Source organism: Athene noctua, chromosome 1, assembly GCF_965140245.1.
Source record: "Athene noctua chromosome 1, bAthNoc1.hap1.1, whole genome shotgun sequence".
NCBI classification, from domain to species: Eukaryota; Metazoa; Chordata; class Aves; order Strigiformes; family Strigidae; genus Athene; species Athene noctua.
The window spans coordinates 245,241,488-245,267,225 of NC_134037.1; the positions used below are offsets into that span (position 1 = coordinate 245,241,488).

The 25,738-nt window shown below is 37.8% G+C and overlaps 1 protein-coding gene across 7 annotated transcripts in view; it reads left to right on the top strand.

The window, feature by feature from the left end:
• ZDHHC20 (zDHHC palmitoyltransferase 20) overlaps window positions 1–25,717 on the top strand; it is a 53,336-nt gene extending 27,619 nt beyond the window's left edge. For 2 of the 7 annotated variants that reach the window (XM_074915510.1, XM_074915561.1), the window contains exons 4-14: window positions 2,560–2,680; window positions 4,046–4,115; window positions 5,350–5,382; window positions 6,213–6,333; window positions 11,490–11,525; window positions 12,655–12,787; window positions 14,402–14,528; window positions 15,795–15,884; window positions 17,046–17,161; window positions 17,548–17,618; window positions 19,789–22,353. In XM_074915510.1, the coding sequence (XP_074771611.1) occupies window positions 2,560–2,680; window positions 4,046–4,115; window positions 5,350–5,382; window positions 6,213–6,333; window positions 11,490–11,525; window positions 12,655–12,787; window positions 14,402–14,528; window positions 15,795–15,884; window positions 17,046–17,161; window positions 17,548–17,585 (885 nt within the window). In that variant the 3' untranslated portion in view covers window positions 17,586–17,618; window positions 19,789–22,353. Of the gene's footprint in view, window positions 1–2,559; window positions 2,681–4,045; window positions 4,116–5,349; window positions 5,383–6,212; window positions 6,334–11,489; window positions 11,526–12,654; window positions 12,788–14,401; window positions 14,529–15,794; window positions 15,885–17,045; window positions 17,162–17,547; window positions 17,619–18,390; window positions 22,354–24,096 lie in introns of those variants that run through there. The other 5 variants (XR_012634385.1, XM_074915520.1, XM_074915534.1 and 2 more) reach the window with 5 other exon arrangements.
• Window positions 25,718–25,738: the final 21 nt, after the last annotated feature.

A 25,738-nucleotide genomic window follows, 5' to 3' on the forward strand; every position in this document is an offset into this window, starting at 1 on the left:
TTAGCTTATTAAAATGTGGTTGAAACTGTTTGATTCTAGGTTCTATAAAGCTGTATGAACTAGAGCTGCTCATAAAGCTAATGTCTAGTAACTTTTGCTGTCTGCTTGGATTTTTCAATAATAGGAAACTTCTTATGACAGTACTTACCCTGTAGTTACAGTAATGATGTAGCAAGCTTTTCATATTCAGTAAATAAAAGGGATGATTTGGACATATGGCATGTAATGAATATTTCCTATATCAAGTGTGGGGGTAGATCAGATTTAATACAATTTACTTCTACAGCTAGCTTTAAGAAGAAAAAAAAGAAAAAAAAACCCCAACCAAAAAAACCCCCACAAAAACAAACAACAAGAACACACACCAAAACCCCCACAAAACCCAGCCAAACAAAAAAAAACACCACCACTTCTTCTTTCTGGGCAAGTCCCTTCTGTTGATGTACCAGTGAGTAATTTATGCTGGATATACATAAAACCAAGTCTGACTTCAAAATCTCCACATTGTACGAGAGTGTAAACGTATATATTTTTAGTCATTCAAATTAGCCATTCTTGCAAAACAAATAGTATCCTGTGATCTTACTGTTGAACTAAAAAAAGATTCTGCAGCTGCTGTTGTCTTAGTGTAATCCCTGTACATTTGTCATAAGAAAGAACAATCAACATTATACAAGATCCAGAAAGAGGAAGGAAACAAAGGGACTCTTTCTGTTTTCAAAAAGAACTGCTGGAACCTCATTGGAAATTCTGTTAGCTATGTGGTAACAGATAACTTTTGATGTCTTTGAACATATCCTGCCATTGTCCAAAGAGGCTGTGGTCTCATGGCCCTATTATTTTCTGAAATTAGAACAGAAATATAGGTCTTGAGAAAACCAAAATCCTATCCAGGATTTTTGTTGTATTATTATGATGTTACTTGGACAAATTAAATCTTGTTATTTAGTTTGTTTTCTGTGTATTTTTTGGTTTACCATAGAAATGTCATCTAGAAGTAGCATTTCATGTTTAGTGCAACCTCTGCTTGATTGCAGGTCATGGAGACAGGCATTGGGTCACCTAGCAGACTCACAAAGGCAGTAGGGAGGAAGGCATATTTCACCACTTTGCTCACATGATGCTTCATATCTGTCTTATACTTTTGATGTGAGCATCTCCAGTTTTCATATTTGAGTAAATATCTATTTTAGAGATGAAGATTAAAAGATGAGGTCAAACTTGGTGATGACTGAAATGTTAAACTTTAATTTTGCCCTTTGTATAGATTAATCCTAGTTTCTAATCATTTAAAAGGGGCTTATGTTTCATATTTCACCCTTAAATGGGGGGTAGGCTCAATAACTGGGATGATACTATATGTAACAGGAGGCTTAACTAGGTTCAGGGAGATAGGTGGCAATTTGCTTGCATTGTGGAATAGGAAGTAACACAGAGAAACTGCAGCAATGTCTTACTGCTTCCTCCTTTCTGTAAGTGAAGTCTTCATTGTTGCTTGTCAATTGACTGTAATCCAAAAGAGGAAAAAGTACAGGATGAGAGGAAAACTCATGTGAACTAATGGTATACATGTTCTTGGTAGGAAAATATGGTCATATTAAACCACACTAAGCCAGTTTTTGTTTCAGCTGCACACACAGCATTTTCCACTCGCTACCATGAATACTTTGTCTATGTGTGCTCATAAAAAGGGCTCTTGTAGTCCATGCAGGAAGCTCAGAGTTTGCTTCAGAACAGAAAAATACCAAAGTCAATAGTGAGTTCAGCCCCCACTCCACAGGGGCTTGTCAGCACTGTGGGTTTCGTGGGGCTTAATGGTAAAGCTCATAATTTCAGTGGATACCAAACTGTTTCACAAGTGAGTAAAAGCTCTCCAGGTTCTTCTGGTAAAGCTTTACATTTCAGTGAGGCTTAAACAGGAATGCTCCTCATGCTTTACTCAGAATTGTAACTCTCTCTCAAACTGTTCAGGCTTTGCTGAAGTTGGTTTCAATACAGCTCATGGATTTTGAGACTAGTGCTGACTACTCCCAAGTAAAAATTCTAGTTAAACTCTTCCAAATTTTGTGCTGAAGCTATGAAGGCACACACACACATGCTTTTCACCCCACTCTGGTTTGTATCCCTCTTGAAGTCAGAGAGAGGAAGGGGGATAAGAGGACTTCAGTGCCCTGTAGCAACAAAGGACTGTTGCACCTTCCTTTTATTCACAGATCACTTAATTTATGCTTATGAGGAATTGAAGGAAAGGTTGTGCCTTCTTAAAACTCCCCTGAGTCTCTGCCTGCCTTTGTGTTGAAGGGAAAATGCTATAGATAGTGGAACAGAGATGAAGATTATTTTCTTTAAAATATGCACAAGGCTATCATGGAATTTTAAGGATATCGTGTAATTCCTGTAGCATTCTTTTTAATTTATATGGGGTTTTTTGGGTTGGTGGGTGGGGTTTGTCCAAAGACATAGTATTAAGATACATAGGGTCTTTTCCATGGAGCTTGACTAGAACACAAAGTAATAATTAAACTCCTCCCTTCCTTCCATTTTCTCCCTCCCTCCTAGTTCTGCTTGTCAAAAGCTGATAAAGAACAATATGAAAAAGAAGAGAGACCAGAATCCCAGCAAGAGATTTTGAGAAGAGCTGCTAAAGACTTGCCTATCTATACGACAACAGCATCCAGAGGTGAGATAAAGATAATTTTGTGCTCCTGAAGCTGCTAGTTTAATTCAGCAAAATTCATTTGGTGTCACTGAATGAGTAATCTATTAAGCACATATTGCAAAGGCCATGACCTTGTTTCTTTATGTGTTTGGGCTGCTGTTTTTTTCCCCCCCAAGAGAAACTGAAGTCCTTTGTCTGAGGATCTCAACATGTAGCCAGTATTTGGAAGTAAAAAACAAACAAACCAACCAACCCAAAAAACTCTTCTAGCAATAGATAGATAACATTTATATCTAACTGTGGCTAAGAAATACAGCTAATGCAGCTAGAAATAGAGAAAAATACACACTTCTTAGTCAATTTTATAATCATTTATATCCCCCCTATTTTTCTAAGCTGTATCAGTTCAGCAAGAGTAGAAACATCATACTTAAGGCTAGAATTTAAGAACGAATAAATGTTTCATTCCTATCTGTAATTCAGTACAAAGCTAGTTATGGGCTATTTCTGTATTTGCCTTTAATATATATATAGGCATTTTTATTCCAAGTTATATGAGAATGATCTGTGAAACTGCTGTCTTATACATATGTATATTCTTTTTAAAAAATATAGCTTTTATATGTATATATATCAGTTTCTCTTTCTTGCAACTAGCAACTCTGTGGAGTTTTCAAAAAACATAAACTACTCAGAATAACTGTTACCAAAGTTTACTGTGGCTTTCCAAACAAAGCCTAAGGACACCTGGATTTTTTGAATACAAGCCTCCCTTTAAGGGAATCCCAAAGTTAAGTTCCTGAAGTGGTCTGGGAAGCTCTTGCCAGCTCTTAGCAGTTCTGCTTAGCTGTAGGTGTTGGCCTTCCTCCTCCTTTCAAACTGCCTGTGCTGGTGTCTTATATCCATTGAGAAGAGCCTGAAGGCTTGTTTAAAAATATCCACGAAAGATGAGGAAGAGCTGATTTACTGAACAGTCTGGTAGATGACTGTTTGCTGAAGAGGCTAGAGAAAGCTAATGCAGAAGGTTGGCTTGCTGAAAGAGTGTAGTTTCACAGTGGGATGCCTGAGTAGCCTGTCCGGACGTGAAAGAAAGCAGGTGATAGGGGATCAGTGCCAGAGGGTGAAGGATGGGAAGACTGGGAGGCGAAAGAGTAAATGGAAGTGGACTCAGTACAGTAGTAATAGATGAAAGTGTTTTAAATACTTTCATATGTTACATTTCTTAAAAAGCTCAAAAGGACTTATATGAGAGTGAGTACATGTCTCTGAGAACAGGTATGTCAAGGGAGGGCAGGAAGCTCTTTAAGATTCAGTTCATGTTAAGGGGGAAAACCTTTATAAAATTAAATGAGTTCTAATGACTTGACCCTTGCCACTTGAATGCAGCAATCAGATACTGTGATCGATGCCAGCTAATCAAACCTGACCGCTGCCACCACTGTTCTGCATGTGACATGTAAGTTAGTGAATCTCAAATGATGGATTTTCTCTCTCCCGTGGTCATCACTTCAGTGTGTTCATGTCTTCAGTGTATCAGCCCTTTGCATGACAGCAGGTTTTACTATTTGCTCCTCCCTCAGACACTCGGTACTTGGATTTCATGAAAAAGTAAAGTTCCTCCTGTTGGTGCAATATTATTATTGCAGCCCCATTGTCCAAAGTGGCAGAACTTTTTAGGAAACCTGCTTGTAGCTTTGTAAAACGGTATTTACATTTGAAAAAAAAGAAAGAATAAAGCCTGTGACTCACAGTAAAGGCAGGCAGGTCTGAGATACCATCACCACAGCACCAGAAAAATGCTTATTAGAGAACTCTTACTGTATCTTGCTTCTGCAGCCTTGAAACAGATGTGTGCTACTAATAATACTAAAAATCTTTATCTCAAAGATTGACAGTGGAATTGCATGCCCTAACCATTTCAGGGACATCACTGCTATTCCCTAGCTTCATTATGAATCATCAGAGAAGCCTGTAGAGGCACTGAAGACTTGAGGCTATGAGTAAGACTTCAGTAGGCTGAGCTTGAGGAAATCTAGTTAACTGAAGAGCTTAATACCAACGTTTTGGCTAAAATCACATTTGTTAGCAAATACAGTGAATGTCTATGTGTCTGAAATGTCTAGTAGCTGTCCTTATACTAACACTGGATAAAAATGGCATGTGGACTATTCAGATTGCCCACTGTGCTGCTCTTTTACTCAATTAGCTTTAAAAAAAAAAACCAAGCAAGCAGCAAACAAAAAAAAGGTAGCAAAAATATCCATAAAGTGGACTTAGTTGAAGTGAATGCCAGACTAACATTCCTTATCCGTACCACTCTGAAGGGTCCTTTGGATTTGTTTTTTCTCATAGTGCATGTAAAACTAGTATGGCTTAATGAACTGTTACATGGTGTTGCTCAGTAGTGCTCGTCATGTTAATTTAAGAGACTTTCTTCATAATTCTTTTGAATCTTACTTGGTCCTTTTGTGTGAAAGGAGGGCTGCTATAATACAGAGAATTGACATGATTGAGAAGGATTTGAAAAACATACAGTGGGGCAAAATACTTTAAAAAAACCCAGAAAAAAAACAAAACAAAAAAAAACCCAACCACACAAATGAACCCCCAAACCTGTAGAAGCTGAAAGTATGTATCTTAGAAACAAAGTTTATTTTTTGCTTCAACTTACTGGAAATTGTATCTTTCAGATGTGTACTAAAAATGGACCACCACTGTCCATGGTAAGTTTATAAAAACAAAGACCAGTATAATAATGATTAATTAGATCCTACATAATGAATTAGATGCTGCTTCCTAAATGCAACTTGAAAGTGAAACCTGATTTTAACAGAACTTCTTGAGGCTTTAATATGTGAAAATAAATCTGTTCCTAATGTGTGTTGCAACATAGGGTTGTAGGCCCAGTAGCCCAAATCATGAAGTTTCTCATTATATAGAGCAACCCTGCCATTAATGAGACCTATGAGAAATGGCATTTATTTATTTTGTTTATTTTGGTGTTGTTACCAGTAGAGAAGATACCACTACACTGTGAAAATCAGTTCTTAGTTCTAGGCGATACATAAGACCACTTGGTTACTTTTCTGGAGTTTGTATTCACTGGTAGTCAGTGAAAACATTATCTGCTGTCCCTGTAAAAATACTGCTGTCAGTAGTTGACTTGAAGGGGGGTTTGTAACCAAAGCAACATCCACTGAAATTGATGGAGAGGCTCATATTATCTTCCACGATGACTGCAGTTAGTTCATAGTGTGTGAGATGCTTCCTATACAGACTGTATGTATCATACGCTTTGCCAGCTTTGTCCTGTCCTGTAGAACGTCATGGGGGGCAAAATTTACATCGGGAACCGAGATCATTTGGCCTAAGTAAAGAGACTTCATTCAAAATGGTGGTTTAAAATGCTTCTGATATGCTAGTGTCAGACTATTTTGGACACACCACTGACATCATACACGTTATGCTCTGCAAAAGCTGAATGTATTGGTTTTTTATTTTATTTTATTTTTTGTATATCATAGTAACCTCTTTCTCTTTCCCCTCTTTCTAGGGTGAATAATTGTGTGGGATTTTCTAACTACAAATTCTTCCTCCTGTTTTTAATGTATTCCTTACTGTACTGTCTGTTTGTTGCTGCTACAGTCTTGCAGTACTTCATAAAGTTTTGGACAGTAAGTTCTAAGGCTTTTTTTTGTTTGTTCATATGTTTAACCCTGCATGTGTTATTGGAAGCTGCATCAGCATGTTGTCATTCACCATTTACTCTGTTCCATAGTTCATTACCATTAACAGCATCAATTGAAGTGACTGAAGCAGGAGAACCTTCCGAATATTAATGAACTAAATGTATTACACTGCCCAGGATGAGTAATTGGGGGAAGAAGTTCTGATGAGGACACTGTGCAATTTCTCTGCTTCATCAAAATCGAGTGGCCACAGCTCAGTTTTTTTGAGACTATTGGATATAGATATGTAGATATAGAAAGAACTAGCTATATCAAACAATTGCATATATATGAGTGTGTGTATGTGTGTGTATATATATATATATATATACACACATGTGTATATATAAAAAAACCTGACAAATGTGAAATATAAATAAAAATTTTGTATCATCCTAGACTTGTCTGTGGATAATCTGCTACCAGATAAGGCAGATTAATTTATTAGGAGCTGACCAAGCTCTGGTTTTGAGTTCACATATAGGTGTGTCTGAAATTCATACTAGTGGCTTTTATCGATCTGATGTGGGTAGAATGCTAAGATATGTACAGTGCTAATGATACACATCTTCCTTGCAACTATTATGAGTTGTCAAATAATTGACACACATACGTGCATTTTAGATTTAATAACATTTGTGTGAAGGGCAACCATCCTTGTATGTCAGTGTTATATTCCTCCTATCAGTTTTGTTCCAGTCACATTCCAGGCTGAACAGAGCGTCTTCTGGTGGTGTTCCTTTTCATCTCAAAAACCTTGTACTGTGCCTTCCTGTCTCTAGGCAGAAGAGTTAGTGTCAGAATTCCCTTAATCAGTTTCTATTAACTAGCATAGGAAAAATCACTCTTAAGTGGAAGACTCTCCATCACACCTTTATAAGTAAATAACAGCACATCTTTTTTAGATGCTAGTTGATGTCAGAGTAACTGGGGAGAGCAGTCATTTTCTGTAGCTGTAGAAATGATCTTTATTAGAACAAAAAGATGTTGTCCTGTCACGGTAAGAGAAGATTGATTATGTATTCAGAATAGCTGTATTTTGAGACAGTTGGCATTAGACAAGTAAGATAAATGGTGTAAAAAGTATGTTTGTTTGTGTTGCTCTAAGCCTATGGCTCTGATCTGCCAAAGTACTATGTTTCTCTTAATCAGTTCTGTGTATCAGCTTGTCACTGGAGAGCAAGGAACTATTTGTGCTGTCAGTATTGTGTGAGATGAAAGCCATAAATGAATTGATCAGTCATAGCTGTGGCTTGACAAATACTTCAGATTAAATGGTCTGATTCTGCTGTTCAGTCTTGCTTGACTCTAAATAGTTAAATTTTTAATTTGTGAATGTGCTGCTCCCAGACATCTCCCTGGCTGCTTTCCAGTACTTTGTATGCAATTTCTAATGAAACTCTAGATATGCTCTTACATATTTTCCAGTCAGCACTTGAGGAAAAAAAACAAAACAAAACCAAAAAACCAAACTGAAACAAACAAACAAAACCCAAACACCCAACAAATTGCTTTGTCACCTCACTTCCTAAGTGTTAGTGCAACAAAAGTCTGCAGGACATCTGACCGCAATGAACGTTAATACCAGCATTTGCAGCAAGGCTCTTCGAATGCCCATCGGACACAATATTGAAGTGGACCCTTGAGCAGAGGAAGTAAACTTAAGAGGGATTTTATTTCTTTTTAAAATTTGTTTGTTAAAAATGCGTCCAAATGTGTCCTGCAAGAATGGGCTACTTCTGAAATGTGACAATAGACAATGTAGTTGTGTGCTTGCACTTGTTGCTTTCACTTCTGATTATTTCCAAGACAAAATCTGGTGATGCCATGATCTGATCATTAGAGTAGGTCTCTGACTCACTTTACTCACATTAATTACTTGTACTCATTCCACAAAGTTAATACTCCTCTGATCTTATAATAGCCTAATTAAAGTAAACTTCCAGAAAGAGGTGGCAGCACCATAGTTCATTTAGGTTTGCAAAATTTTGTGTGTCTCTAGTATGTAAGCTTTTAGGCAAGTGCTCTTGACTGCAAAATAGAGTCCTGGAAGCTTCTCTCTACATCTGTATCCAGATGAGAGCGAAGTACTGCTGACACGTGCTGTCTGTAGACTGCTTCAGTATACTGCTAATGCTCAGCTTTGTCTGCTACAGCATCAGACAGAATTCTGTTTTGACATTTTCTGTTGTGACTCTTTAGATGTTGATTTTTCCCCTCAAAGCTTGACTATCAGAAATGTTACAGTATACCTTCAGAAGGTAGTTTCTTTTTGCTTCCTCATTAATATTTTTTAGAGAAAATGTGCAACAAACTGCTGTATATATCCAGTGTTGGGATAAAAGATGAACTGCTTCTTGGGGAGTGTAGCCTTGGACACTTTAAAACTTCTAGTAATGAGATTGTAAAGGTGTATGTGCTAACTACACAGATTTTAGCAATCCATTGATGATACTTGCATAGAGACATGATACACACATGCAGATACTTGCAAACATTGTGAAACATGCACACCTACCTAACTCTTCTGTTGAAGAAATTTTGTGTTGCCCACTTGCACATGCAAAACATTTACATAGTATCTTTCATGCTCTATGCGGGAGTGCTGAAGAAAGATCTTCATGCAGTGGTGGAACAACCACACTGGCGGTAAATGTTTACCACAGGCTTACACAGTGATGTGGATGTTAAAATGTGTTTTGTAGATCAAGGGAACATGACTGACTCATTTTTTATACTCATAACTACTTTTCTTATGAAACTTTTATTTCTACCTAGGAAGTTGTTAAAGATGAGCTGGTAAAACCTCAGTTTAACAAATGTATTTGACACAACACCAGCACTGGCTGAACACCCAGCCCTTGATGCCTTGTTTACATAGTGCATGGTGGTACTTCCAAGTGTATATTTGGATCTACTTTCATCCTTGCTGCACTCCTTCCCCCTTGAAACCTGTATGTTTTCCAGCTCTTTTAGTATCTGTCATTGTCCTCCAAATTATTCTGGCAATCCTGAGTATAGCTAATTCAAGGATGTGATATATGTGTTCTGGGTAGATGGCACATGCTTCTGCAAAACTTCGGTTGTATTAACAAAACAAACACAGAAAAAAAAAGAAGATAATTATTCCAGATCCTTAGTTAGAAATCATTCCTCTTGCATATACACATAAGGAGATATACCAGATCTGAGGTTTTTTCTACACTTAAGCTAGACCTAGCTACTAAAAGATGAGTAACAAGTGAAGCATGTTGTGGGTTTTGTTTGGGGTTTCTTGTGATCTGATGTATGCTCAAATGACTCGGTGCTTATTGAAGGAGTTGGTAGGGGACTATTTAGAATAGTGACTGGCTTCAGTCTATTACATATACTAAGTAGCCCAAATTTTATGGTGCAAATTGCTTCATTTTCTAAGCTCTGCAGCTCTCTCACCTGCAAGTCTGCTTCTGTGCTGCTGCTAAGCATAATGATTTTAAGTAACAAATGTCTGAAGTTTCACTTTCTTTTCACATGTGGCATGTGAACTGCTGCTAGAACACAACTATGAATAAGCCTGTTATATACACTCAAAGCCTGCATGTTTCTCTCCAGGAGGGAGTTGGCCCTTTTTGAAAGATGCTTCAGTTCTGCAACTGTCATTCAAGAATTTACAAACAATGGCTGAAAGTGGTAGTCAGAAGTAGTAAATGCTCCCTGGGGATCATGCAGATTAATTGTGCGTAATTCAAAAAATCCTTCTCCGAGATATAGAGCTACTGTTTTAGGAAGATGCAACTGAAACAAGCTTTAATTTTCTGGACCACAGAAAACACAAAGACTAAGCTGCTACTGCTCTTTGAGCTTCGAAATCGACTGTCCTGAGAATTCTTTAGAGAGCACTGTTATGTTTAAATATGCAATTCCAAAAGAGTCATAGAAATAGAAGTTACAAAAATTAATTAGGAAACTGGAGAACACTGCAGTATGCTCCAAGGTAGAAAAAGTCATCATAGCTTTAACATGAAGTTTAGGAATAAGCAGCAATTGGAGTGTGTATTTTGTTAGCCTTGATTTCAAGGGATCACAAAACACAACCTATCCCTACAGCAGGGGGAAGAGGGGCTGTTGCACAAATTGTCTAAGCAAAACTGCATCCAAAAAAAGGCAGTGAAGGGGGAAACTGAACTTAGATGGCAGTTCTGAGAGCTGGACTCTGCTTACTGTAACATGATCTGATGGTAGCCAGCCTTTTTGAAAATGCTTGTATATCTGCCTGACTCCAAAGTAAATGCTTGGGCTCTCCCTAGGCTTTCTGCTCAGATTAATGTAATTTAAGAGCCATATATCTTGCCTACAACAGATTCGTTACGTGCTAGCATCTTAACTAAGATACCTTATAGTACTCTTTGGGTATAAAGTTCAGAATTTAAAAGCTAATTTAAACTAAGCTTTCCCGTTTCTTGATTTATTTTCTTAAGTACTGGTTCGATTGCAGATGTTATGCTAAAGATACAATCCCACAAACATATCTTAGTATTGAAGGATATTGGGAAGAAAAACTATACCGATATGTTATGGGTTTTTTTTTAATCAAAAAATATTGTGTAAAGAATGGCAATTTTTTATGGTTTTGACTGAAACTACATTAATGGTAGTAGATATGTTCTGAAGTCAGAACGATTTTGTAATTTATAAACCATTGCTTTATACCTCTGGAGTATTCTGAGCTTTTCAGACCTTTATGAATGGTTTCATCATGCAAAATACTCATGTAAACCTTACTTGTGATGGAAACAACTAGCAAAGAATGCACCTGGTGTAGTCATGCTGTTCAGGCTGAGGAACCACTTGAAAGTGGTCCAGCTGCAATCTGAGTAGCACTACTTCTGTGCTTCAGTAGAAAATTTCATGCCTTGGAAGTTAGTAGTGTGCTTTTATGTATTCCCTCCTCCATTCTCTTGGAGAACAGGGGCTAATGCTGCTGATTGGGCATTGGAACTTGGCATGTCCAAGAACACGTGTGCACACCAACCATTTTGTTCTTAACAAAGCCTGTGCTGTTTTCAAACACTTCATCTTAACATAATACTAGTGTTTAATAAATTGTCTTTATTTGCGCAAAGCTTTGCCGCAGGAAAGCTGCAGAGAATTGTCCAAAGGTAAAATCTAATATTGCTGTAATTATTTAAATACTGTTCCTAGTATAATTTTTCTAATCCAGTCACTTGTGGTAGCTATTTACACCATCACAGAAGGAAGGAGACTTGTAATCTGTTGCCTATAAATATAGGCAGTGAACAGGGGTATAGATATATCAATGTGTACTTGATCTTAATTGAAATGTGCTTTAGTCTAAAAAAAAATCAGCCTTAGATAAGTGGATATACTGAATGAGCTAATGGAAAAAGTAATGGCAATAATGCTAACTAAACAGCTGAATAAAAATAGCCTCTCTGCTTTTATAGTGCTGTTAAAGGTCAACTACTTAAAAGTACTGTGATTTTGAGGATGTAGAACTAGAATAGTATTGTTACAAATCCCATTGACCTCTTGAAAGTGCAAGCCTAAAAATAGCTGGGGTTGGGGGTGGAATCGACTATCTGATATGGGTGGGAGGTTATTTTTTTATACGGTGGTTGTACTGAATTTGTTCGTTTTCATGTAGATCTTCTGGTGAATCACTTCTACATGGCCAGACTCGGCAAATTTGTTTTGCTGGGTACATGCTGGTTGTTGCCTATATCTTAGAGATCATCAAAAATTGAAGATCTGTCCCAGGTCTTGTCTAGGAGTTGTTCAGTCTTGGAAACACAGTATGACAGCCATTTCCCTTTTACATTCCTTACATCGGTTCGAAAGTGGGTTCAGTATTATTACTTTGCCAGGAAAGGGTTTGGACATTTTTGTTGTATTTTCTTCCCTTCAAAGAAAGTGATTTTGGACATGTTTTCTCTGTGTCTCTCTGCCTGTGGCTGCACAGTTAACATTTTTAGTATAGGAATTTTTTTTTCCCTGCCCCCTACTGTGCATTTAAAAACTAACAGATGAACATATGCATTCATGCTACTAAACTTAGGTGGAAAGGGTACCCATCAGCTTTAAATGCTGTTGTATACCAGTTTAAGATGACATGAAAGGAAAGCTGGGCTTGTGCTTTTTTTTCCTTTGTGAAAAGTGAGGTGAAAGACCTATAGCAGAATGGGTGTGGCAGAAAAATATTTAGCGACAATACTACATTAGTTGCTAAAAAATGTTAATGTATTAATCTCTTTCTCTCTTTCTCCCCAGAATGAATTGCCAGATACTCATGCAAAATTCCACGTACTATTCCTTTTCTTTGTGGCAGCCATGTTCTTCATCAGCATACTGTCACTCTTCAGCTACCACTGCTGGCTAGTTGGCAAAAACAGATCAACCATAGGTCAGTCAACTGGAATATGGAACTGTTCCTTGTCCAGAAAACCAACAAGTCAATGAGAATGTAAGGCCTACAGGATATGCTGACACATATAAATTGGATTTTTAAATATTGTCCAATAATAAGCATATTTGGTGACAGTAGTTAAAGATTAAACATATGGCAAAATGAAGCCTATGTAGAGGTCCTCTGCTGGAGCCAAACATTCAGATTCATGATGAATGTCAATTTCTTTTGTTTGTATTTTTGAGATCTATGAGGCACTGTGTGATTTTTATTGTGTTTTTATGTAGTGTTAAGTATGTAACACAATTACTACTTGCAGTTACCCTGTTGTTCCAATACTTTGAGTAGCTGGGTGGCCCCAGCCAAGGTAAAGGCTCTACTATATATATGAACATACTACATTTTGAAGTAGATCCAAAAGAGTATTCTTAAATCCTGTCAAATAAAATGGACCTTACTATTAGGAAGTGGCTTGTAAAGGCAGTGCGATAAAAATGGAAACACTGATGCACATTCCCTAAATAATAAAAGAGATTTCTATGCCTAAATGTTTTAAATGGCATTAACCAGCGTAAGCAAGTTACATGCATTAGTTGAAATATCTGAAGTTCTTGTTAAAGCATTTTTGAAAGTGTTTTTTGCAGGGTGGGGCAGGGGACAGAGACTGGTGGGTATTTCCACAACTGACTAAGTCAAAATCTTACACCTTTCAATGGAACTACATTTCTATCCTCAAAAATAAGTGGGTTGATTAAAAGTGAAGTAGTTTTCAGCTTTTTAGAATTTTTTGATGGAGGAAAAGGAATTTTTTTGATTGCTTGACAGGAGGGTTGTTTGACTCCTTTTTCTTTTGACATATCTGCAGCTAAGGAATATTTGCAGTCTCTTTTTTAGCTTTAAAGAAAACTTTAACATTATTTCTTGCCCAAAAGTCAGTCATAATTGGCAACACAGCCAGTACTTTATTTACTTTCTAGATCATGATTGTAAAAAGACATTCTGTTGGTGTGGGGAGAGCAGTGAGTCCTTTTGGTTCTTGGCCAAGGATGTAACTGGACTGACTAGAAAAATGATAGTGGTTTGCTACAGTTGTGGTGTGTCTGTGTTTCTAATGTAATAAATCTCATCTTCAATACCACAGGATGCTCTTAATTCAACTTCAGACCTTGACAGAAGTGGAAAAAAATATCCTGTGTGGGTTTAGGTCCAGTAGTTCTTACGGTGAATTGTTTCTAGAAGAGGAAGTCTGCTCAAAGAAGGCTTCACAAGCCATAGAGAGCACTAACCATCAGTGAATAAGGGATGTGATATCTTTGGCATGCTGATGGTACTTAGCTGTTTCAGACCTCGTGTTAAATGTAAAGAGAGCAAGATGACTGTTCTCCTTATGTGACTTTCTTACCTTTCATTTCTAATTTTGTCATTAACCCTATGATTTTTATTTTTTTTTAATGCTGCCTGATTGCTTGAGATTGCTTTTGTTTTTCCCCACACATCCGGATCGTCTCAGCTTACCTGACACTGTTTTCACCATAGAGAAGTTTGAGTCTGTTTATTTATCTTCCTTGACTCCTTATCACTTTACAGATATTGCATGGTTTTCTTTTACAGAAACATTCCGCGCACCCACATTTCGAAATGGCCCTGATAAAAATGGCTTTTCTCTTGGATGCAGCAAAAATCTGAGGGAGGTTTTTGGAGATGAAAAGAAGTATTGGCTAATCCCTATCTTTACCAGGTATTCAGTCTGAATGGGAATGAACTGGGGAATAAATTGATTTCATGACTCTCGCCTTGCTTCCCCTTCTCCTAAAAAAATAAGGCACATCTGAAAAGCCAGTTTGTAAATCCTGCAGAATGAATATTAGTGTAAGGAAAATGTGCAGAAGAAAACTGAGAAAAATGCACAGAGTTTTCATTCAAAGACAAGGGCCTTCTAAATATGGAAGTTTGGAAAGCTTTGAGAAGTGTATTTCAAAAATTGTACACCTTTTGGTGGTAGTATTAGTGTCTGATCATAGAGCAGAAATCAGCAACTCAGAGGACATCCAAATGCTTGAACTTCAGCTGCACTGAAATAACATCAGTTTATAAACATCCCCTCTTACCCCTGAAAACACTTGAGACCTTTCCTTTTGCTGTAGATGACATTTTTGGTATTGAAAGGTGCCTAAGAAAGTGCATGTAAATAAGCAGCAGTGCAAAAAAAAATTCTGATGCAGTGCAAAATACTGGTTTTAAAGCTTCAGCTGAGCCAGTGTTAGGGAGTTGCAGACAAGCATCAGAGAAGCTTGATGAAGCAAAACTGACCTGCTGCACATTCCCACCACTCCTGAAAGTCAGTAGAACAAAGTAGGAGCTGTGTTTCAGCACTGCTTTTGGGGGGTTGTGTATCAATTTAAAATGTTGGTGAACCCATTTGTGAAGCTGAGGTCTGGTAGCAAACAGTAGAGGTAATAACGAGATCTTAAGTTGCCTCAGCTGTTTTCTCAACTACCATGACTTTTCATATGATTAAAGACAGAAGCTGTATTGGAGATGGATCAGTCTGGTTTGCCACCACATTTTATCCTGAATAAACTTGCTTTTGTGGGAGGCTTAGCTCACCTCAAAATGATGGACAGAGAGGAAAGCATGATCACCAGAATATTATGCTACAGGTTCTTGGGTTGTAAATACAAGATAGTCTGAATACATGTGCATGGTGGTTTGGGGGAAAAGTAGGACTACAGTCTACAGAAACACAGCGATGTTTCTGAAATACACAGACTCGTGCTGTGCTCAGGAATCCATACTGAGTGATACAGTGGAAATCATTTGAGCTCCAAGATGTAATTAACTGATCATCTGATTTAGTGGTGGCACTGCCTTGCTCAACTCTGAAATTCCATGCTGCATTCAAGTGATTGATTTGAGCCTGTAGTGTTTGCCTTTTGCATGGGTACTTGTTCAGTTCATTTAAGTCAACTACAAACAGTGATTTGAATCTTTGTTTCTGGTTTAGTTTGGGTGACGGTTGTAATTTTCCAACTCGTTTGGTCATTATGGATCCAGAGCAACTTACTGTCTCAAGCCAAAATGAACCTGCCAAAAGGTAACTGTAGCATTTAAGATTCTCATTTTGTACTGTTCTGTACTTCATCTGGAGATAAAGTTGTTTCAAAGCTATTTTTAATTTTTTTTATACTTATTGTCATATTCAGAGTGAGTTTAAGTCTTCAGAGAAGGATCAAGACAAAAATGGTGCTGCTTAATGCAGAAAGGCTGTTTCTTGATTTTTACCTATAGCAAGAGGATATGGCTTTAAGGAAACAGTAATACAGAAAGTAAGAGAGCTTACTGGCTCTTAATAATCAAAAAAGTCCTAGGGAAGACTGAATAATGGTCCATGGGGGGAAAAAAAAAAAAAGTTTAAGATATTTTGTTGAATGAGAGAAAGGCAGGGTGTATATATATTATTTGTATTTCACCTCCTCCAGCATGCTTAAACAAGGGATACTGAGACACAGTTTGCAAGAGAGGTAGATCACTGTGGCTATTGCTGGTTTTTAGCACTTGAAGGGTTTTAGTTTGTTACTTCTTATCCCTCCAAATTCGCATGTGTTGTATCTTCAGTGTATTTTCAGGAAGCCTGCTTTAGATTCAAAGACACAGGAGTATGTGAAACTTCTGGGGGTGTTTACATTTGCCATTTGAGAAGCCATCTTTATAGTTCAGTAAATGTGTAGCTGAAGGTTGTTGCCAACAGCAGTCATGTGAGTTATCAAGGCAGTGGGGGGCGTTCAAAGGCAAGACTGAGAAGTTGCTTCCAGTGCAACATAACTTGTGGAATTTACACAAGAGCAGGACCTTTGTGCAAACAGCAGAGTATTCTTTTGCATTAGGAAAATGTTCAGCAGAAGACTGTAGCATTTACTAATGGGATAAGATGGCATTAGGTTCTTACAGACAGTACTGGTAGGTCTTCTTTTCAACTGTGTGGCAATAGCATTGTGTCAGTGTGCCACTTCTTGTCTATCAATCTTCTTTTTTGCATCAGAACTGTGAGTGGCCTGTGTCAGGTAAGGCTTTAGGCTGGTGACTGGAACAAGCCTATAGGAGAATTATAGTTAGGGGTGGGTGGCCATTTTTAGTTTGCAGTGTAGGGTGGTGGGTTTTTTTGCTTTGCTCTTAAGTAACTTCACTACTCTAGGAATGTCTGAAATAAGCAGCTACTGCTATTACAGAATTCCTGTTGACTTTTCTTACTTTTCAGCTCTGGATCCAATCAGTCCTTTCCTACTCGACCACTCAGTGAATCACAAAATCGATTACTAGCCAGTGACAGTCAGTGGGTGGAAAGTGGCCCTGAAGAGGAAAATGTTAAATCAGGTAGCCTGCACCGTAACACTTCCGATGATACTGTGGGTTTTTTTGTGGTGGGTTTTTCCTTTTTTTTTTTTTAGTCCTTAGGAATTGGTTGGAGTCAAGTAGAAGAGAATTTGTACTGTAGACTCAAGTCAGCATGTTTTTAAGTTAAAGCTAACTTGTGTCTCATGCTCTGCTCTAAACTGAGTTATTACACTAAGGTAATGGATAGATAATTCTTACTTCTGCACTTCCCATTCTGAGATTTTCTTTCTTTTTACATTTGATTAGGGGGAGGAAAAATATTTTTCTAAAACATAACATGATAAATGTGCTTTCTGGTTTGAAGTCTTTGCTATTTGTTGTGCAAATCTGCAAAAACACATAATGGAGATTCTCTCACATTTTAGGTGCAAAAAAGCATATTACAGTTTCGTTGGAAAGCTGATCTCAGCTTACTAACCATCTCAGTGAGAAACAGGTAAGACCAACATAATTGATGGCCATTTCTGTATATGTATGAGCAGTACAACTAAAGTAGACGTCTTGAAGTCAAAAGTCACTAGTCACAGAATGCAGAGGATTCCTCTGATGCTGGATGAGTAATAGAAAAGTCTAAATAAAATTCAGAATGACTGTGCAGAAGACAAGAATGGGAGTAATGCTGTAGTGCAGGAAACATGGGCTGGCTACATCTCAGATGAGTCAGACTAATCTTGTAATTTAGATTGAAGTGGGTAGTGCTGGCTTCGTTACCTGACCAGGGAAAAGAATCTAACCTGCTGAAGAGGCAACTTCAGGGTGAAGTGCTGTCTTGAGGAAGCATTGTTCTTAAGGAACAGCTCCTTAACTGACTTAATCACATATTGGTGAGCCGTGCTCTACTCTTTAAGAAGCTGTGTGCGCACAAGGGAGGAAGGTCAATAGGTAAATATAGTTGTCTGCTTACGGACTGCTTCGTCACACTTGGAATTGACAGTGATCTTTTACGCAAGAGTTCTGCACACACTTTGCATTTAGGAAATACACTGAGTGCTGCTGCATATATGAAAACTTTCCTTGGTGTATTTCCAGTGACTAAATTAGACTTCTTTTATGTTGACTGCACGTTGTGGTGAGCTTATAAGCCCCCATTAAATTTTTCTCTCTGGAAGAGAAACAAATCTTATTTGGTCAACAACCATAGATGCCGAGGGCTGAATCACTCAAACCTCTTGCCTTTTTCTTTCTTTCTTTTTTTTTTTTCTTTTCAGAAAAAAATGGGAGACAGAACTTGCAAGGAATTCCCATTTTCTTTGGAAAGAAAACACAGTATTTGAGTTTTATGAGCTCAGTAATTTTAGGATCACTTTTATTTTTAATAAGCCTTCTGACTTAGAATCATTGGAGGGGGCATTACTTTGTTTTCAAGAAAAAAAAAATCTACCTAAAAGTCTTCGTTGGTTTAAACTGATGTTGGTCTGACTGCTTATTGCAGACTCCTACAAAACCAAAATTAGAGTAGTTAGTGGTACTTACCCACTAATAATGAGTTTTCACTTTGCAACTTTTCTTAACACTTTTATATAAATGTGCAAATAAATGTCCCAAGCAAGGGACTCCTTTCAGCTTCTAGCTATATAAAAAGTAATCTTATCTAAACAGGTTACTAAGGCTTTTCTATTCTTCACAGAAAGGAATAGATACCTTCTGAGAGCAGTTCATCCCAACAGCCTTTGATAGGGTATTATAGAAAAGTCGTAATCTTTCTTTCCACTGACCTAGAAAGGGAGTATAAGTGACTGGCTTAAGATAGACAATTAACTGGTAATAGTTTGAGATTAATTTCCTTTCTGTCCTCCCTCTCTTCCTAAAGCAAGGCCAAATTTAATAAAGGAAGATTGTGTACTTTGTGTCAGACTTGCCCAGACTGCTGAAGTTTTAAAACATGTATAAATAAATAGTGCATAATTGCATCAAACACAAAAGCATTTTGGTATGTGTTATCTCAAATAATGTTTAACTCGGTAGCCCAGTGTTTCAGCCATTCTGAGTTCAGTTGGATTTGATCACAGTTTCTGTAGGCCAAGGTTAATTCCAGTCTCCCTGCAACTGTAAGCAACTGTGCAATAGCTGTGAGATCCAACATATGTTCCATGCACTTTCATACACCCTGTAACAGACTGAGAGTTGTATTTTTCAATTTTATGCCTATAACATGCAACAGAATCAAAGTCAAATTAAAATCCCCAGATTATTCTAGAGAAAAGAGCATGATTTCAAAAGGTGGCTGATCCCCTAGCCAGCAGTTCCCCAGCCTTGCCTAGGCAAATAACATTTGTGTCCCCATATCTATCAATTTAATTCAAAATGAATGAGCAGTTCTTGTCAATAAGGGATCCAAGAGACTTTAGCCACAGGTCAGTGGTGATGGATTGATGTTCCTGGTACAGATAATCTTCTAAAATGTAAGAGGTTTAAAACAAAAAAACAAAACAGAAACACCCATACCTCCCAGAAGCCTCATGATGAGTTGAAATTACCTTAACTGCTGTTCTGAATCAGGAGTCTGTAAACCACGTTACCTAGCTGGCATTCTTGTAATGCACTATTATCTGTTTTTTTCAAAGCTAATGATGTAATTCCACTAATTACCTTTTTTATTTCACTAGGTTTCTGCAACACATTTTGTGCTTGAATATTACTTAATTTTGTTTGGAAGAAGTTGATCAGTAAAAAAATAGAACATGAACATTTTAGGAAGAGACAAGAAATTAAAGTTTCTGCACAGTACAATGGATTCTTGTAAGCACTATTGCAGAGCAGGGAAGTTAAGACAGATGCCTTAAGATTAATGTGCATTTATGCAACACTGAATTACATACTGCTACCAAAGGGCCAAATCCTGAAGTGCCCTGCTTGGATGCACAAGGTCCAGAGTGGGAACTGTGCATTTCTGTTATTTATGCTGCAGTGGTGTGGGTAGATTGCAGAGACTCCTACCTCCCCACAGGCAAACTTCACACCTTAGGCACTGCAGAAGTCACTTCCATAGCAGGTCTCCAGGGTACAGAAAGAAAGAAGAAAGGAAAACCAAAAGAAAAAATCAACATAGAGTGTGGCCGGTGGGTCTGAAGTGTGACTATACATAGTTCAGACACCAGGTGATGCGGAAAGGACTGGATGATGTCTTCTCCCCTTTTCCCATTAACCAGTCTACCCTGTGATCATAGCTCTCCAAATCTTTCAGGACTGAGGATTCCTTCTACTAGCTGTGCTTTGGAGCAAGGCAATGCCAACAACTTAAAAGCCTTTTACTTGGGTGTCGCTTTTTTGCTATAGTATTCAGCCTCCTCTTCATTTTAACTTGATTTATTTAAACCACATCAAGAACAGAGCTCAAAGAAGCAAACTCGGTTTTTAGTTGAAAAAACAATTGTCTATCAGTATACAAAGAAAAGCCAATCCAGAAAGGAATTAACATTTGTTAGATTTTCTGTTCATGTCTGCAGTGTTCTGTATGAGGCAGTAACAAAATGGTAAAGTACCCCTGAAAAAAACATCACTGCAGTTGTGTGGTGTTAGAAAATGGAACTGGAAGAGTGCTGCTTTTTCTGTGGGACTCTTGATGGTTTCTAAATACTGTTTTATACCTTTGTTTTATCTTTTTAATAAAGGCACAGGTTTTTATTGGTTCTAAAATACCATTTAAACAAATCTCAAATACATATGAGAAAATCAGTGTTGGATCATACATCTGTGTTAACACACTGAAAATTTGTATGCTTTAGTCTGCCACTTTCAAGTCGAGTTTAAGTGATGCTGAAATTGCTAAAAATTGAGTGTTTTGTGTACCTGTTCACAAAAGGCAAAATGTGTTTCCTGTGTGAGGAATAAAGTCCATCCTAGATGCTCAAGACCTACAGCAAAAAACATGGGTTTTTTTTCCCCCTCACTCCTCTATGGAGAAGACTTCTAAATCCTCTTTGGGTGGTATTGGAATTTTGCACCTGGAAAAAGTGACAAATACTTTTCCTGTCTGTAACTTTTCTGATGTTCAGCTGATTCTGATTACAAATAAATGTCAGCCCTTTTGATACAGACTGAAGGTAGTAGCCAAGTTGATGATTTGAACTGAAAGAACCTGTTTAGTTTCTTTCCCAGACTGATTGCTACTTAAGTCAAGTATGTTTACGATGGAGATACTAAGGTACCAAGTATTCTGTAAGGTTTAAAACAAGTATTTTTTGTCTTTGGAAAGAATAATTTTTTTCTTATACTCATCTTCTAGAACAAGAACACTTTGAGAACCTGTGAACACGATTTGGTTACTGTTGGATGTTCTTGAGACAGAAAGTCCAAACTTGCATGTTTTATAAATGTTGCAGAATGTTTCTTCAAACTTTGTACAAGAAATTCTGCATTTGCTAATTTCAAAACTTACAAAACCATTTGCTATATATTAAGCTGAAAGGTTTAGCTTTTTCTTCTTAAATGTCAAGTGAGAAGTGCTCATCTGAATATAAGCTCTCAGCAGTACTGCACCAGACAAAGTTCTTGGGGAAGACAACAGAGACAGAAGACTGCAAGTTCAAATGGCTTGTTCTGAGTACCAGAATTTGCAGCCCTAAACACTGGTGTAATGGAGGGCCCAGGGTATCACCTTGCTTTACTGCAGCAGATTACAGCTGAGATAACACATACATGCACAGACATCATCTAGTAGAACTGTATGCAAAATCTGTTTCTCCAATGTGGTAAGTATCACTGATTCAGTAGTATGGTCTCTGCTCCCCTCCCACCCCCCAAAATGCTTGATAAACCCCCATATGAATGTATATATATCGTAGGCTAACATCAGTATAACTTCTTTGATTTCTTAAGTTAGGATAGTTAACCTTCAGGAAAAACTGCAAGTAAACAGAACGGGCTAATTCCACGTGTGTTCTCTAGCAAGTGCTGGTCTTCTGAAACCAGTTCTTTGTATATCTGATGGACCTTTTTATGGCTTTTCATAAAGAGCTGATGTTTCTGACATCTTTATGCAGATCACAGGTACATTTTGGCCCAGATTTTTCCCACATTTCAGATGAGAAAAGAAGTGTGCTTAGGATACTCTGGAGGCCATAGTTCCTGTTGGTGTAAAAGCAGGCATTAGTGAAGTCACTTTGGCACATATGAAATGTAGTAAAGTGATTCAAATATGATTCTTCCAAATTCACCACCCCCAGTGTGGGCCCCCCCCCTTTTTTTTTTTTTTTTTTTTTACCTCTGGGGAACTGGTTACTAAGAGAAACTCCAGCCTGATACAGAGAACTTAATTCCTCTAAGGAAACTGTATTGATGAACTCTAAGGGCACACCAGTGTCTGTGCACTGAAGAGCTGAAAACTTCCAGTGAATGCAGTGAGAAGACCAGCCCTACCTGTTCAGGAGGTCAGCAGGGAGATGGGTCCTGAGAAAACAACTGTTTATGTTGTACATGCTGGTTCTATGTTTTAACCTACTCTGTATCAGGAAGTCTTGAAAATACCAGTCACTAAAAATAACAGCCCTTAAGCTTTTAGATCCATCAAAACAGTTATTATTGCAGGCCACAAATAGTATTGTAGTTACTGTAGGATAGTTGACATTGGCTGCAATTAGAAACTATGCTTCAGTATTTTTTACTGCTTTTTTCTTTAAAAAAAAAAATCCACATCGCACGTCACACATACAAAATAATATTAAACTCCCAATGTGAGGACAGAAGCCTGACGTAGAGCACGATTTCAGCGTGATTTCTCCTTGAGATTTCTGAAATGGCTTGAGATGATAAACCTATCCATGTGAAGATGAGGCAGGGAGATCGATAAATAGAAAATAAGTAACACTACACAGCTAATACAGTTGGGTGTTTTTCTTACAATTACTTATTCACAGAGTGTAAAACATACACAATGCTGTTCCAACCAAAGGCATGTTACTGGAAGAGGGCAGGAAGAGGTGCAAGTTTCTGTCACAAGGGACTTCCTACAGCATTATCCTGCAATTGCAGTCACAAGTTAGATGCATCATAAGCCTTTGATTAAAAACTTCCACTTTAAATATTCAGAGGGTTACTTTAGAGGGAGTTTGAGCGCTTCTGTTTTTAGTGATTTGAGTAGAGATGATGGTAGCATTTTTGTTAAAGCTGCCCCTTGAGTGTGAAATTTGCAGGTACCAAGCTACTTTTTGTATGCTCTTAGAAACTGGTCCTGTTCTCCTGAGTTGCCTAGAGTTTTCAGGTACGCTTTCTTCCCTCGTTTGATCTTGTGTGGCTCTTCTGTATTGTAAGTAATCTTTTGTGGTTTGGAGGTTTTGGTTAAGTTCGATACCATTTGATATGCACTCCCAAGAATTTCTTGATCTAAAGTATGGCCAGGTTGTAGCTCACCAGAGCCCCAAGAGGAAGAAAGCAGCGTTTGCAGCAGCACTTGTGCCTGGCAGATTGAACCAGAGATGCGGACTCTGATACAGAGACTAACTGGATGGATCTGCCTAGAACTGGAGCACTGAAAAAAACAACACCCACAACTTTGAGCTTCGTAGTGTATGTTCTTTGAGGACACAGTCTAAAATTGTATATAATGGGGTTCAGGTGTGCATTTACACAGGCTCCAAATAGCAGCTACTTGTAATTCCATGCTGATCAAGAACACATCTTTCACAATACCTAAAAAATAGCTAAGCATGCAACATCAGAGGCTCTTCTATCCCTAAATGGCACCAAAGAGAGCAGCTGCATATAAAGTGATTTGTTATAATACTAAACACATTTACTACACTCATTTCTATCAATTTATTTTGTATATATAGACAGCTTTTTATATGCATTTTTCTTAATTACATAACTGTCATGAAATGTAATGAAGCTGCAAGTTGTAGTTAGTTTTAATGCTGATTAAAACTGGTGTTTGGCTTTGTTTTCTGCAGCAATTACTTGAATCTTGTTTCCATTAGGTAGTGAAATCTGATGTTTACAGGATCGCTTGCATTGTTTTGGGGGGCTTTCCCCATCTCTCTTCCCATCCCCTGCCCCAAGAAACAAGAGAGCACATGCTCAGCAGTCAACTGGATGTGCTGGGGATGAAGTATTGGGATCACCTTTATCGGCACCAAAGCGTTAACGGTGACATGCAGATTCCCTTCTGTTTGTTGCTTACCTGACAACTTACATGCTTAGCATGTTCCTCTCTGATTGCTCCTGTCCCTTAACCAATTGCTATTAGCTTTATTTCTGAGAAACTTAAATCTTTCTGAACTGCAATTTACAATCATAAAACTACCACAGAAAGAGGCAGCATTCCTGCTGTTAAAAATCTGCCCCCTCTCCCTGCCCCCTTTTTAACTTAGATGAACTAAACACCCCTAGGTTCTCTCTCCAATTATTTTTGTATTTGCCAGCAAGGGTCATCAACATTTGCACTAATCACAATGTCCTAGCTGTTCTACTTCTACATAGTTATTTTTTAATTGTGCTGCCTAAACTTGTAATGAGCTGTATTTGAGGTGAAGTGTAAAAGATGTATGTAATAACAACACAGTTATTGTATTTTTTGTATGTTACAGATAAGAGTAGTCCTATGCACAGAGAAAACATGTTGCCATTTATAGTTTAATACTTGAAGTAACTTTTTAAAATGGGATTTTATAAATTAATTAAAATACAAAATCACATTGCTTTGCCTGGAAGTTCCTTCACATTTTAATTGTATTGTGCAATTATCCCGTGTGTATACTTTTCCATAAATGTTATCTTAACCACTTATAACCATGGAAAGTGCATTCAAGATTTTGTACATCTGCATTCAGACCTGTTCATATTTCTCTGAAGTACAGTTCATGTTTAACTTAAAAAGTTGTACTATTTTAGGCCTCTTTTCCAAAGTGATAAAATATGGACTTGACACTTGAATCCAACAGTGAATGAAACATCAATGTAATAAAAGTATGTGAAAGAACCTGAAAATTGCATAGCTGTAGCGTGTGTGTATTAGATCACTGAGAAAAACTGGCTACCTGGGAAACATTTTGTAATTGTTCCAGTTTTAACATTCCAGCTGCAACAAACCTAAGATTACACTCACTCTTGGCACATCTTCCAAGTCACTTGGTCTTGAGAGAGGAAATAAAAAAACCCTCTTGACTTGTGGCTGATGATATTCCTTCAGGACACTAAACATGATTTAGAAATCAGATTGCCACTCAAAAAGGAAGCAGATGTGTTCCGATTAGAAATCTTTGTAAGAAGGCAGTAACACCCAAGTTGACAGGACAATGACAGTAGCATTTAAGTTCATCAGTTCTTTCCAGAAAGTTTTAAACAGAACATTTTACTACCTCCCTTGAATTCCAGCCTCATACACCTAACTTTGTAATTCTTCATCTTAGTCCTTGCATGCCCAGTCAAGCGAGCACTACGTAAGTATTGCCTGTTGTGCCTTAAGTGTTGATGTGTACAGAACTATCACTTCAGAAGGGAGAGTGACCCGTAAGAGCCACCTGGTCAGTACCAGCAGATCATCCCTTTCAAGATAGCAGGTGTGTTCTAGCTTTCAAATGGAATCAGTGAAGCTGTACATCTCCTTCACATCATCATTGC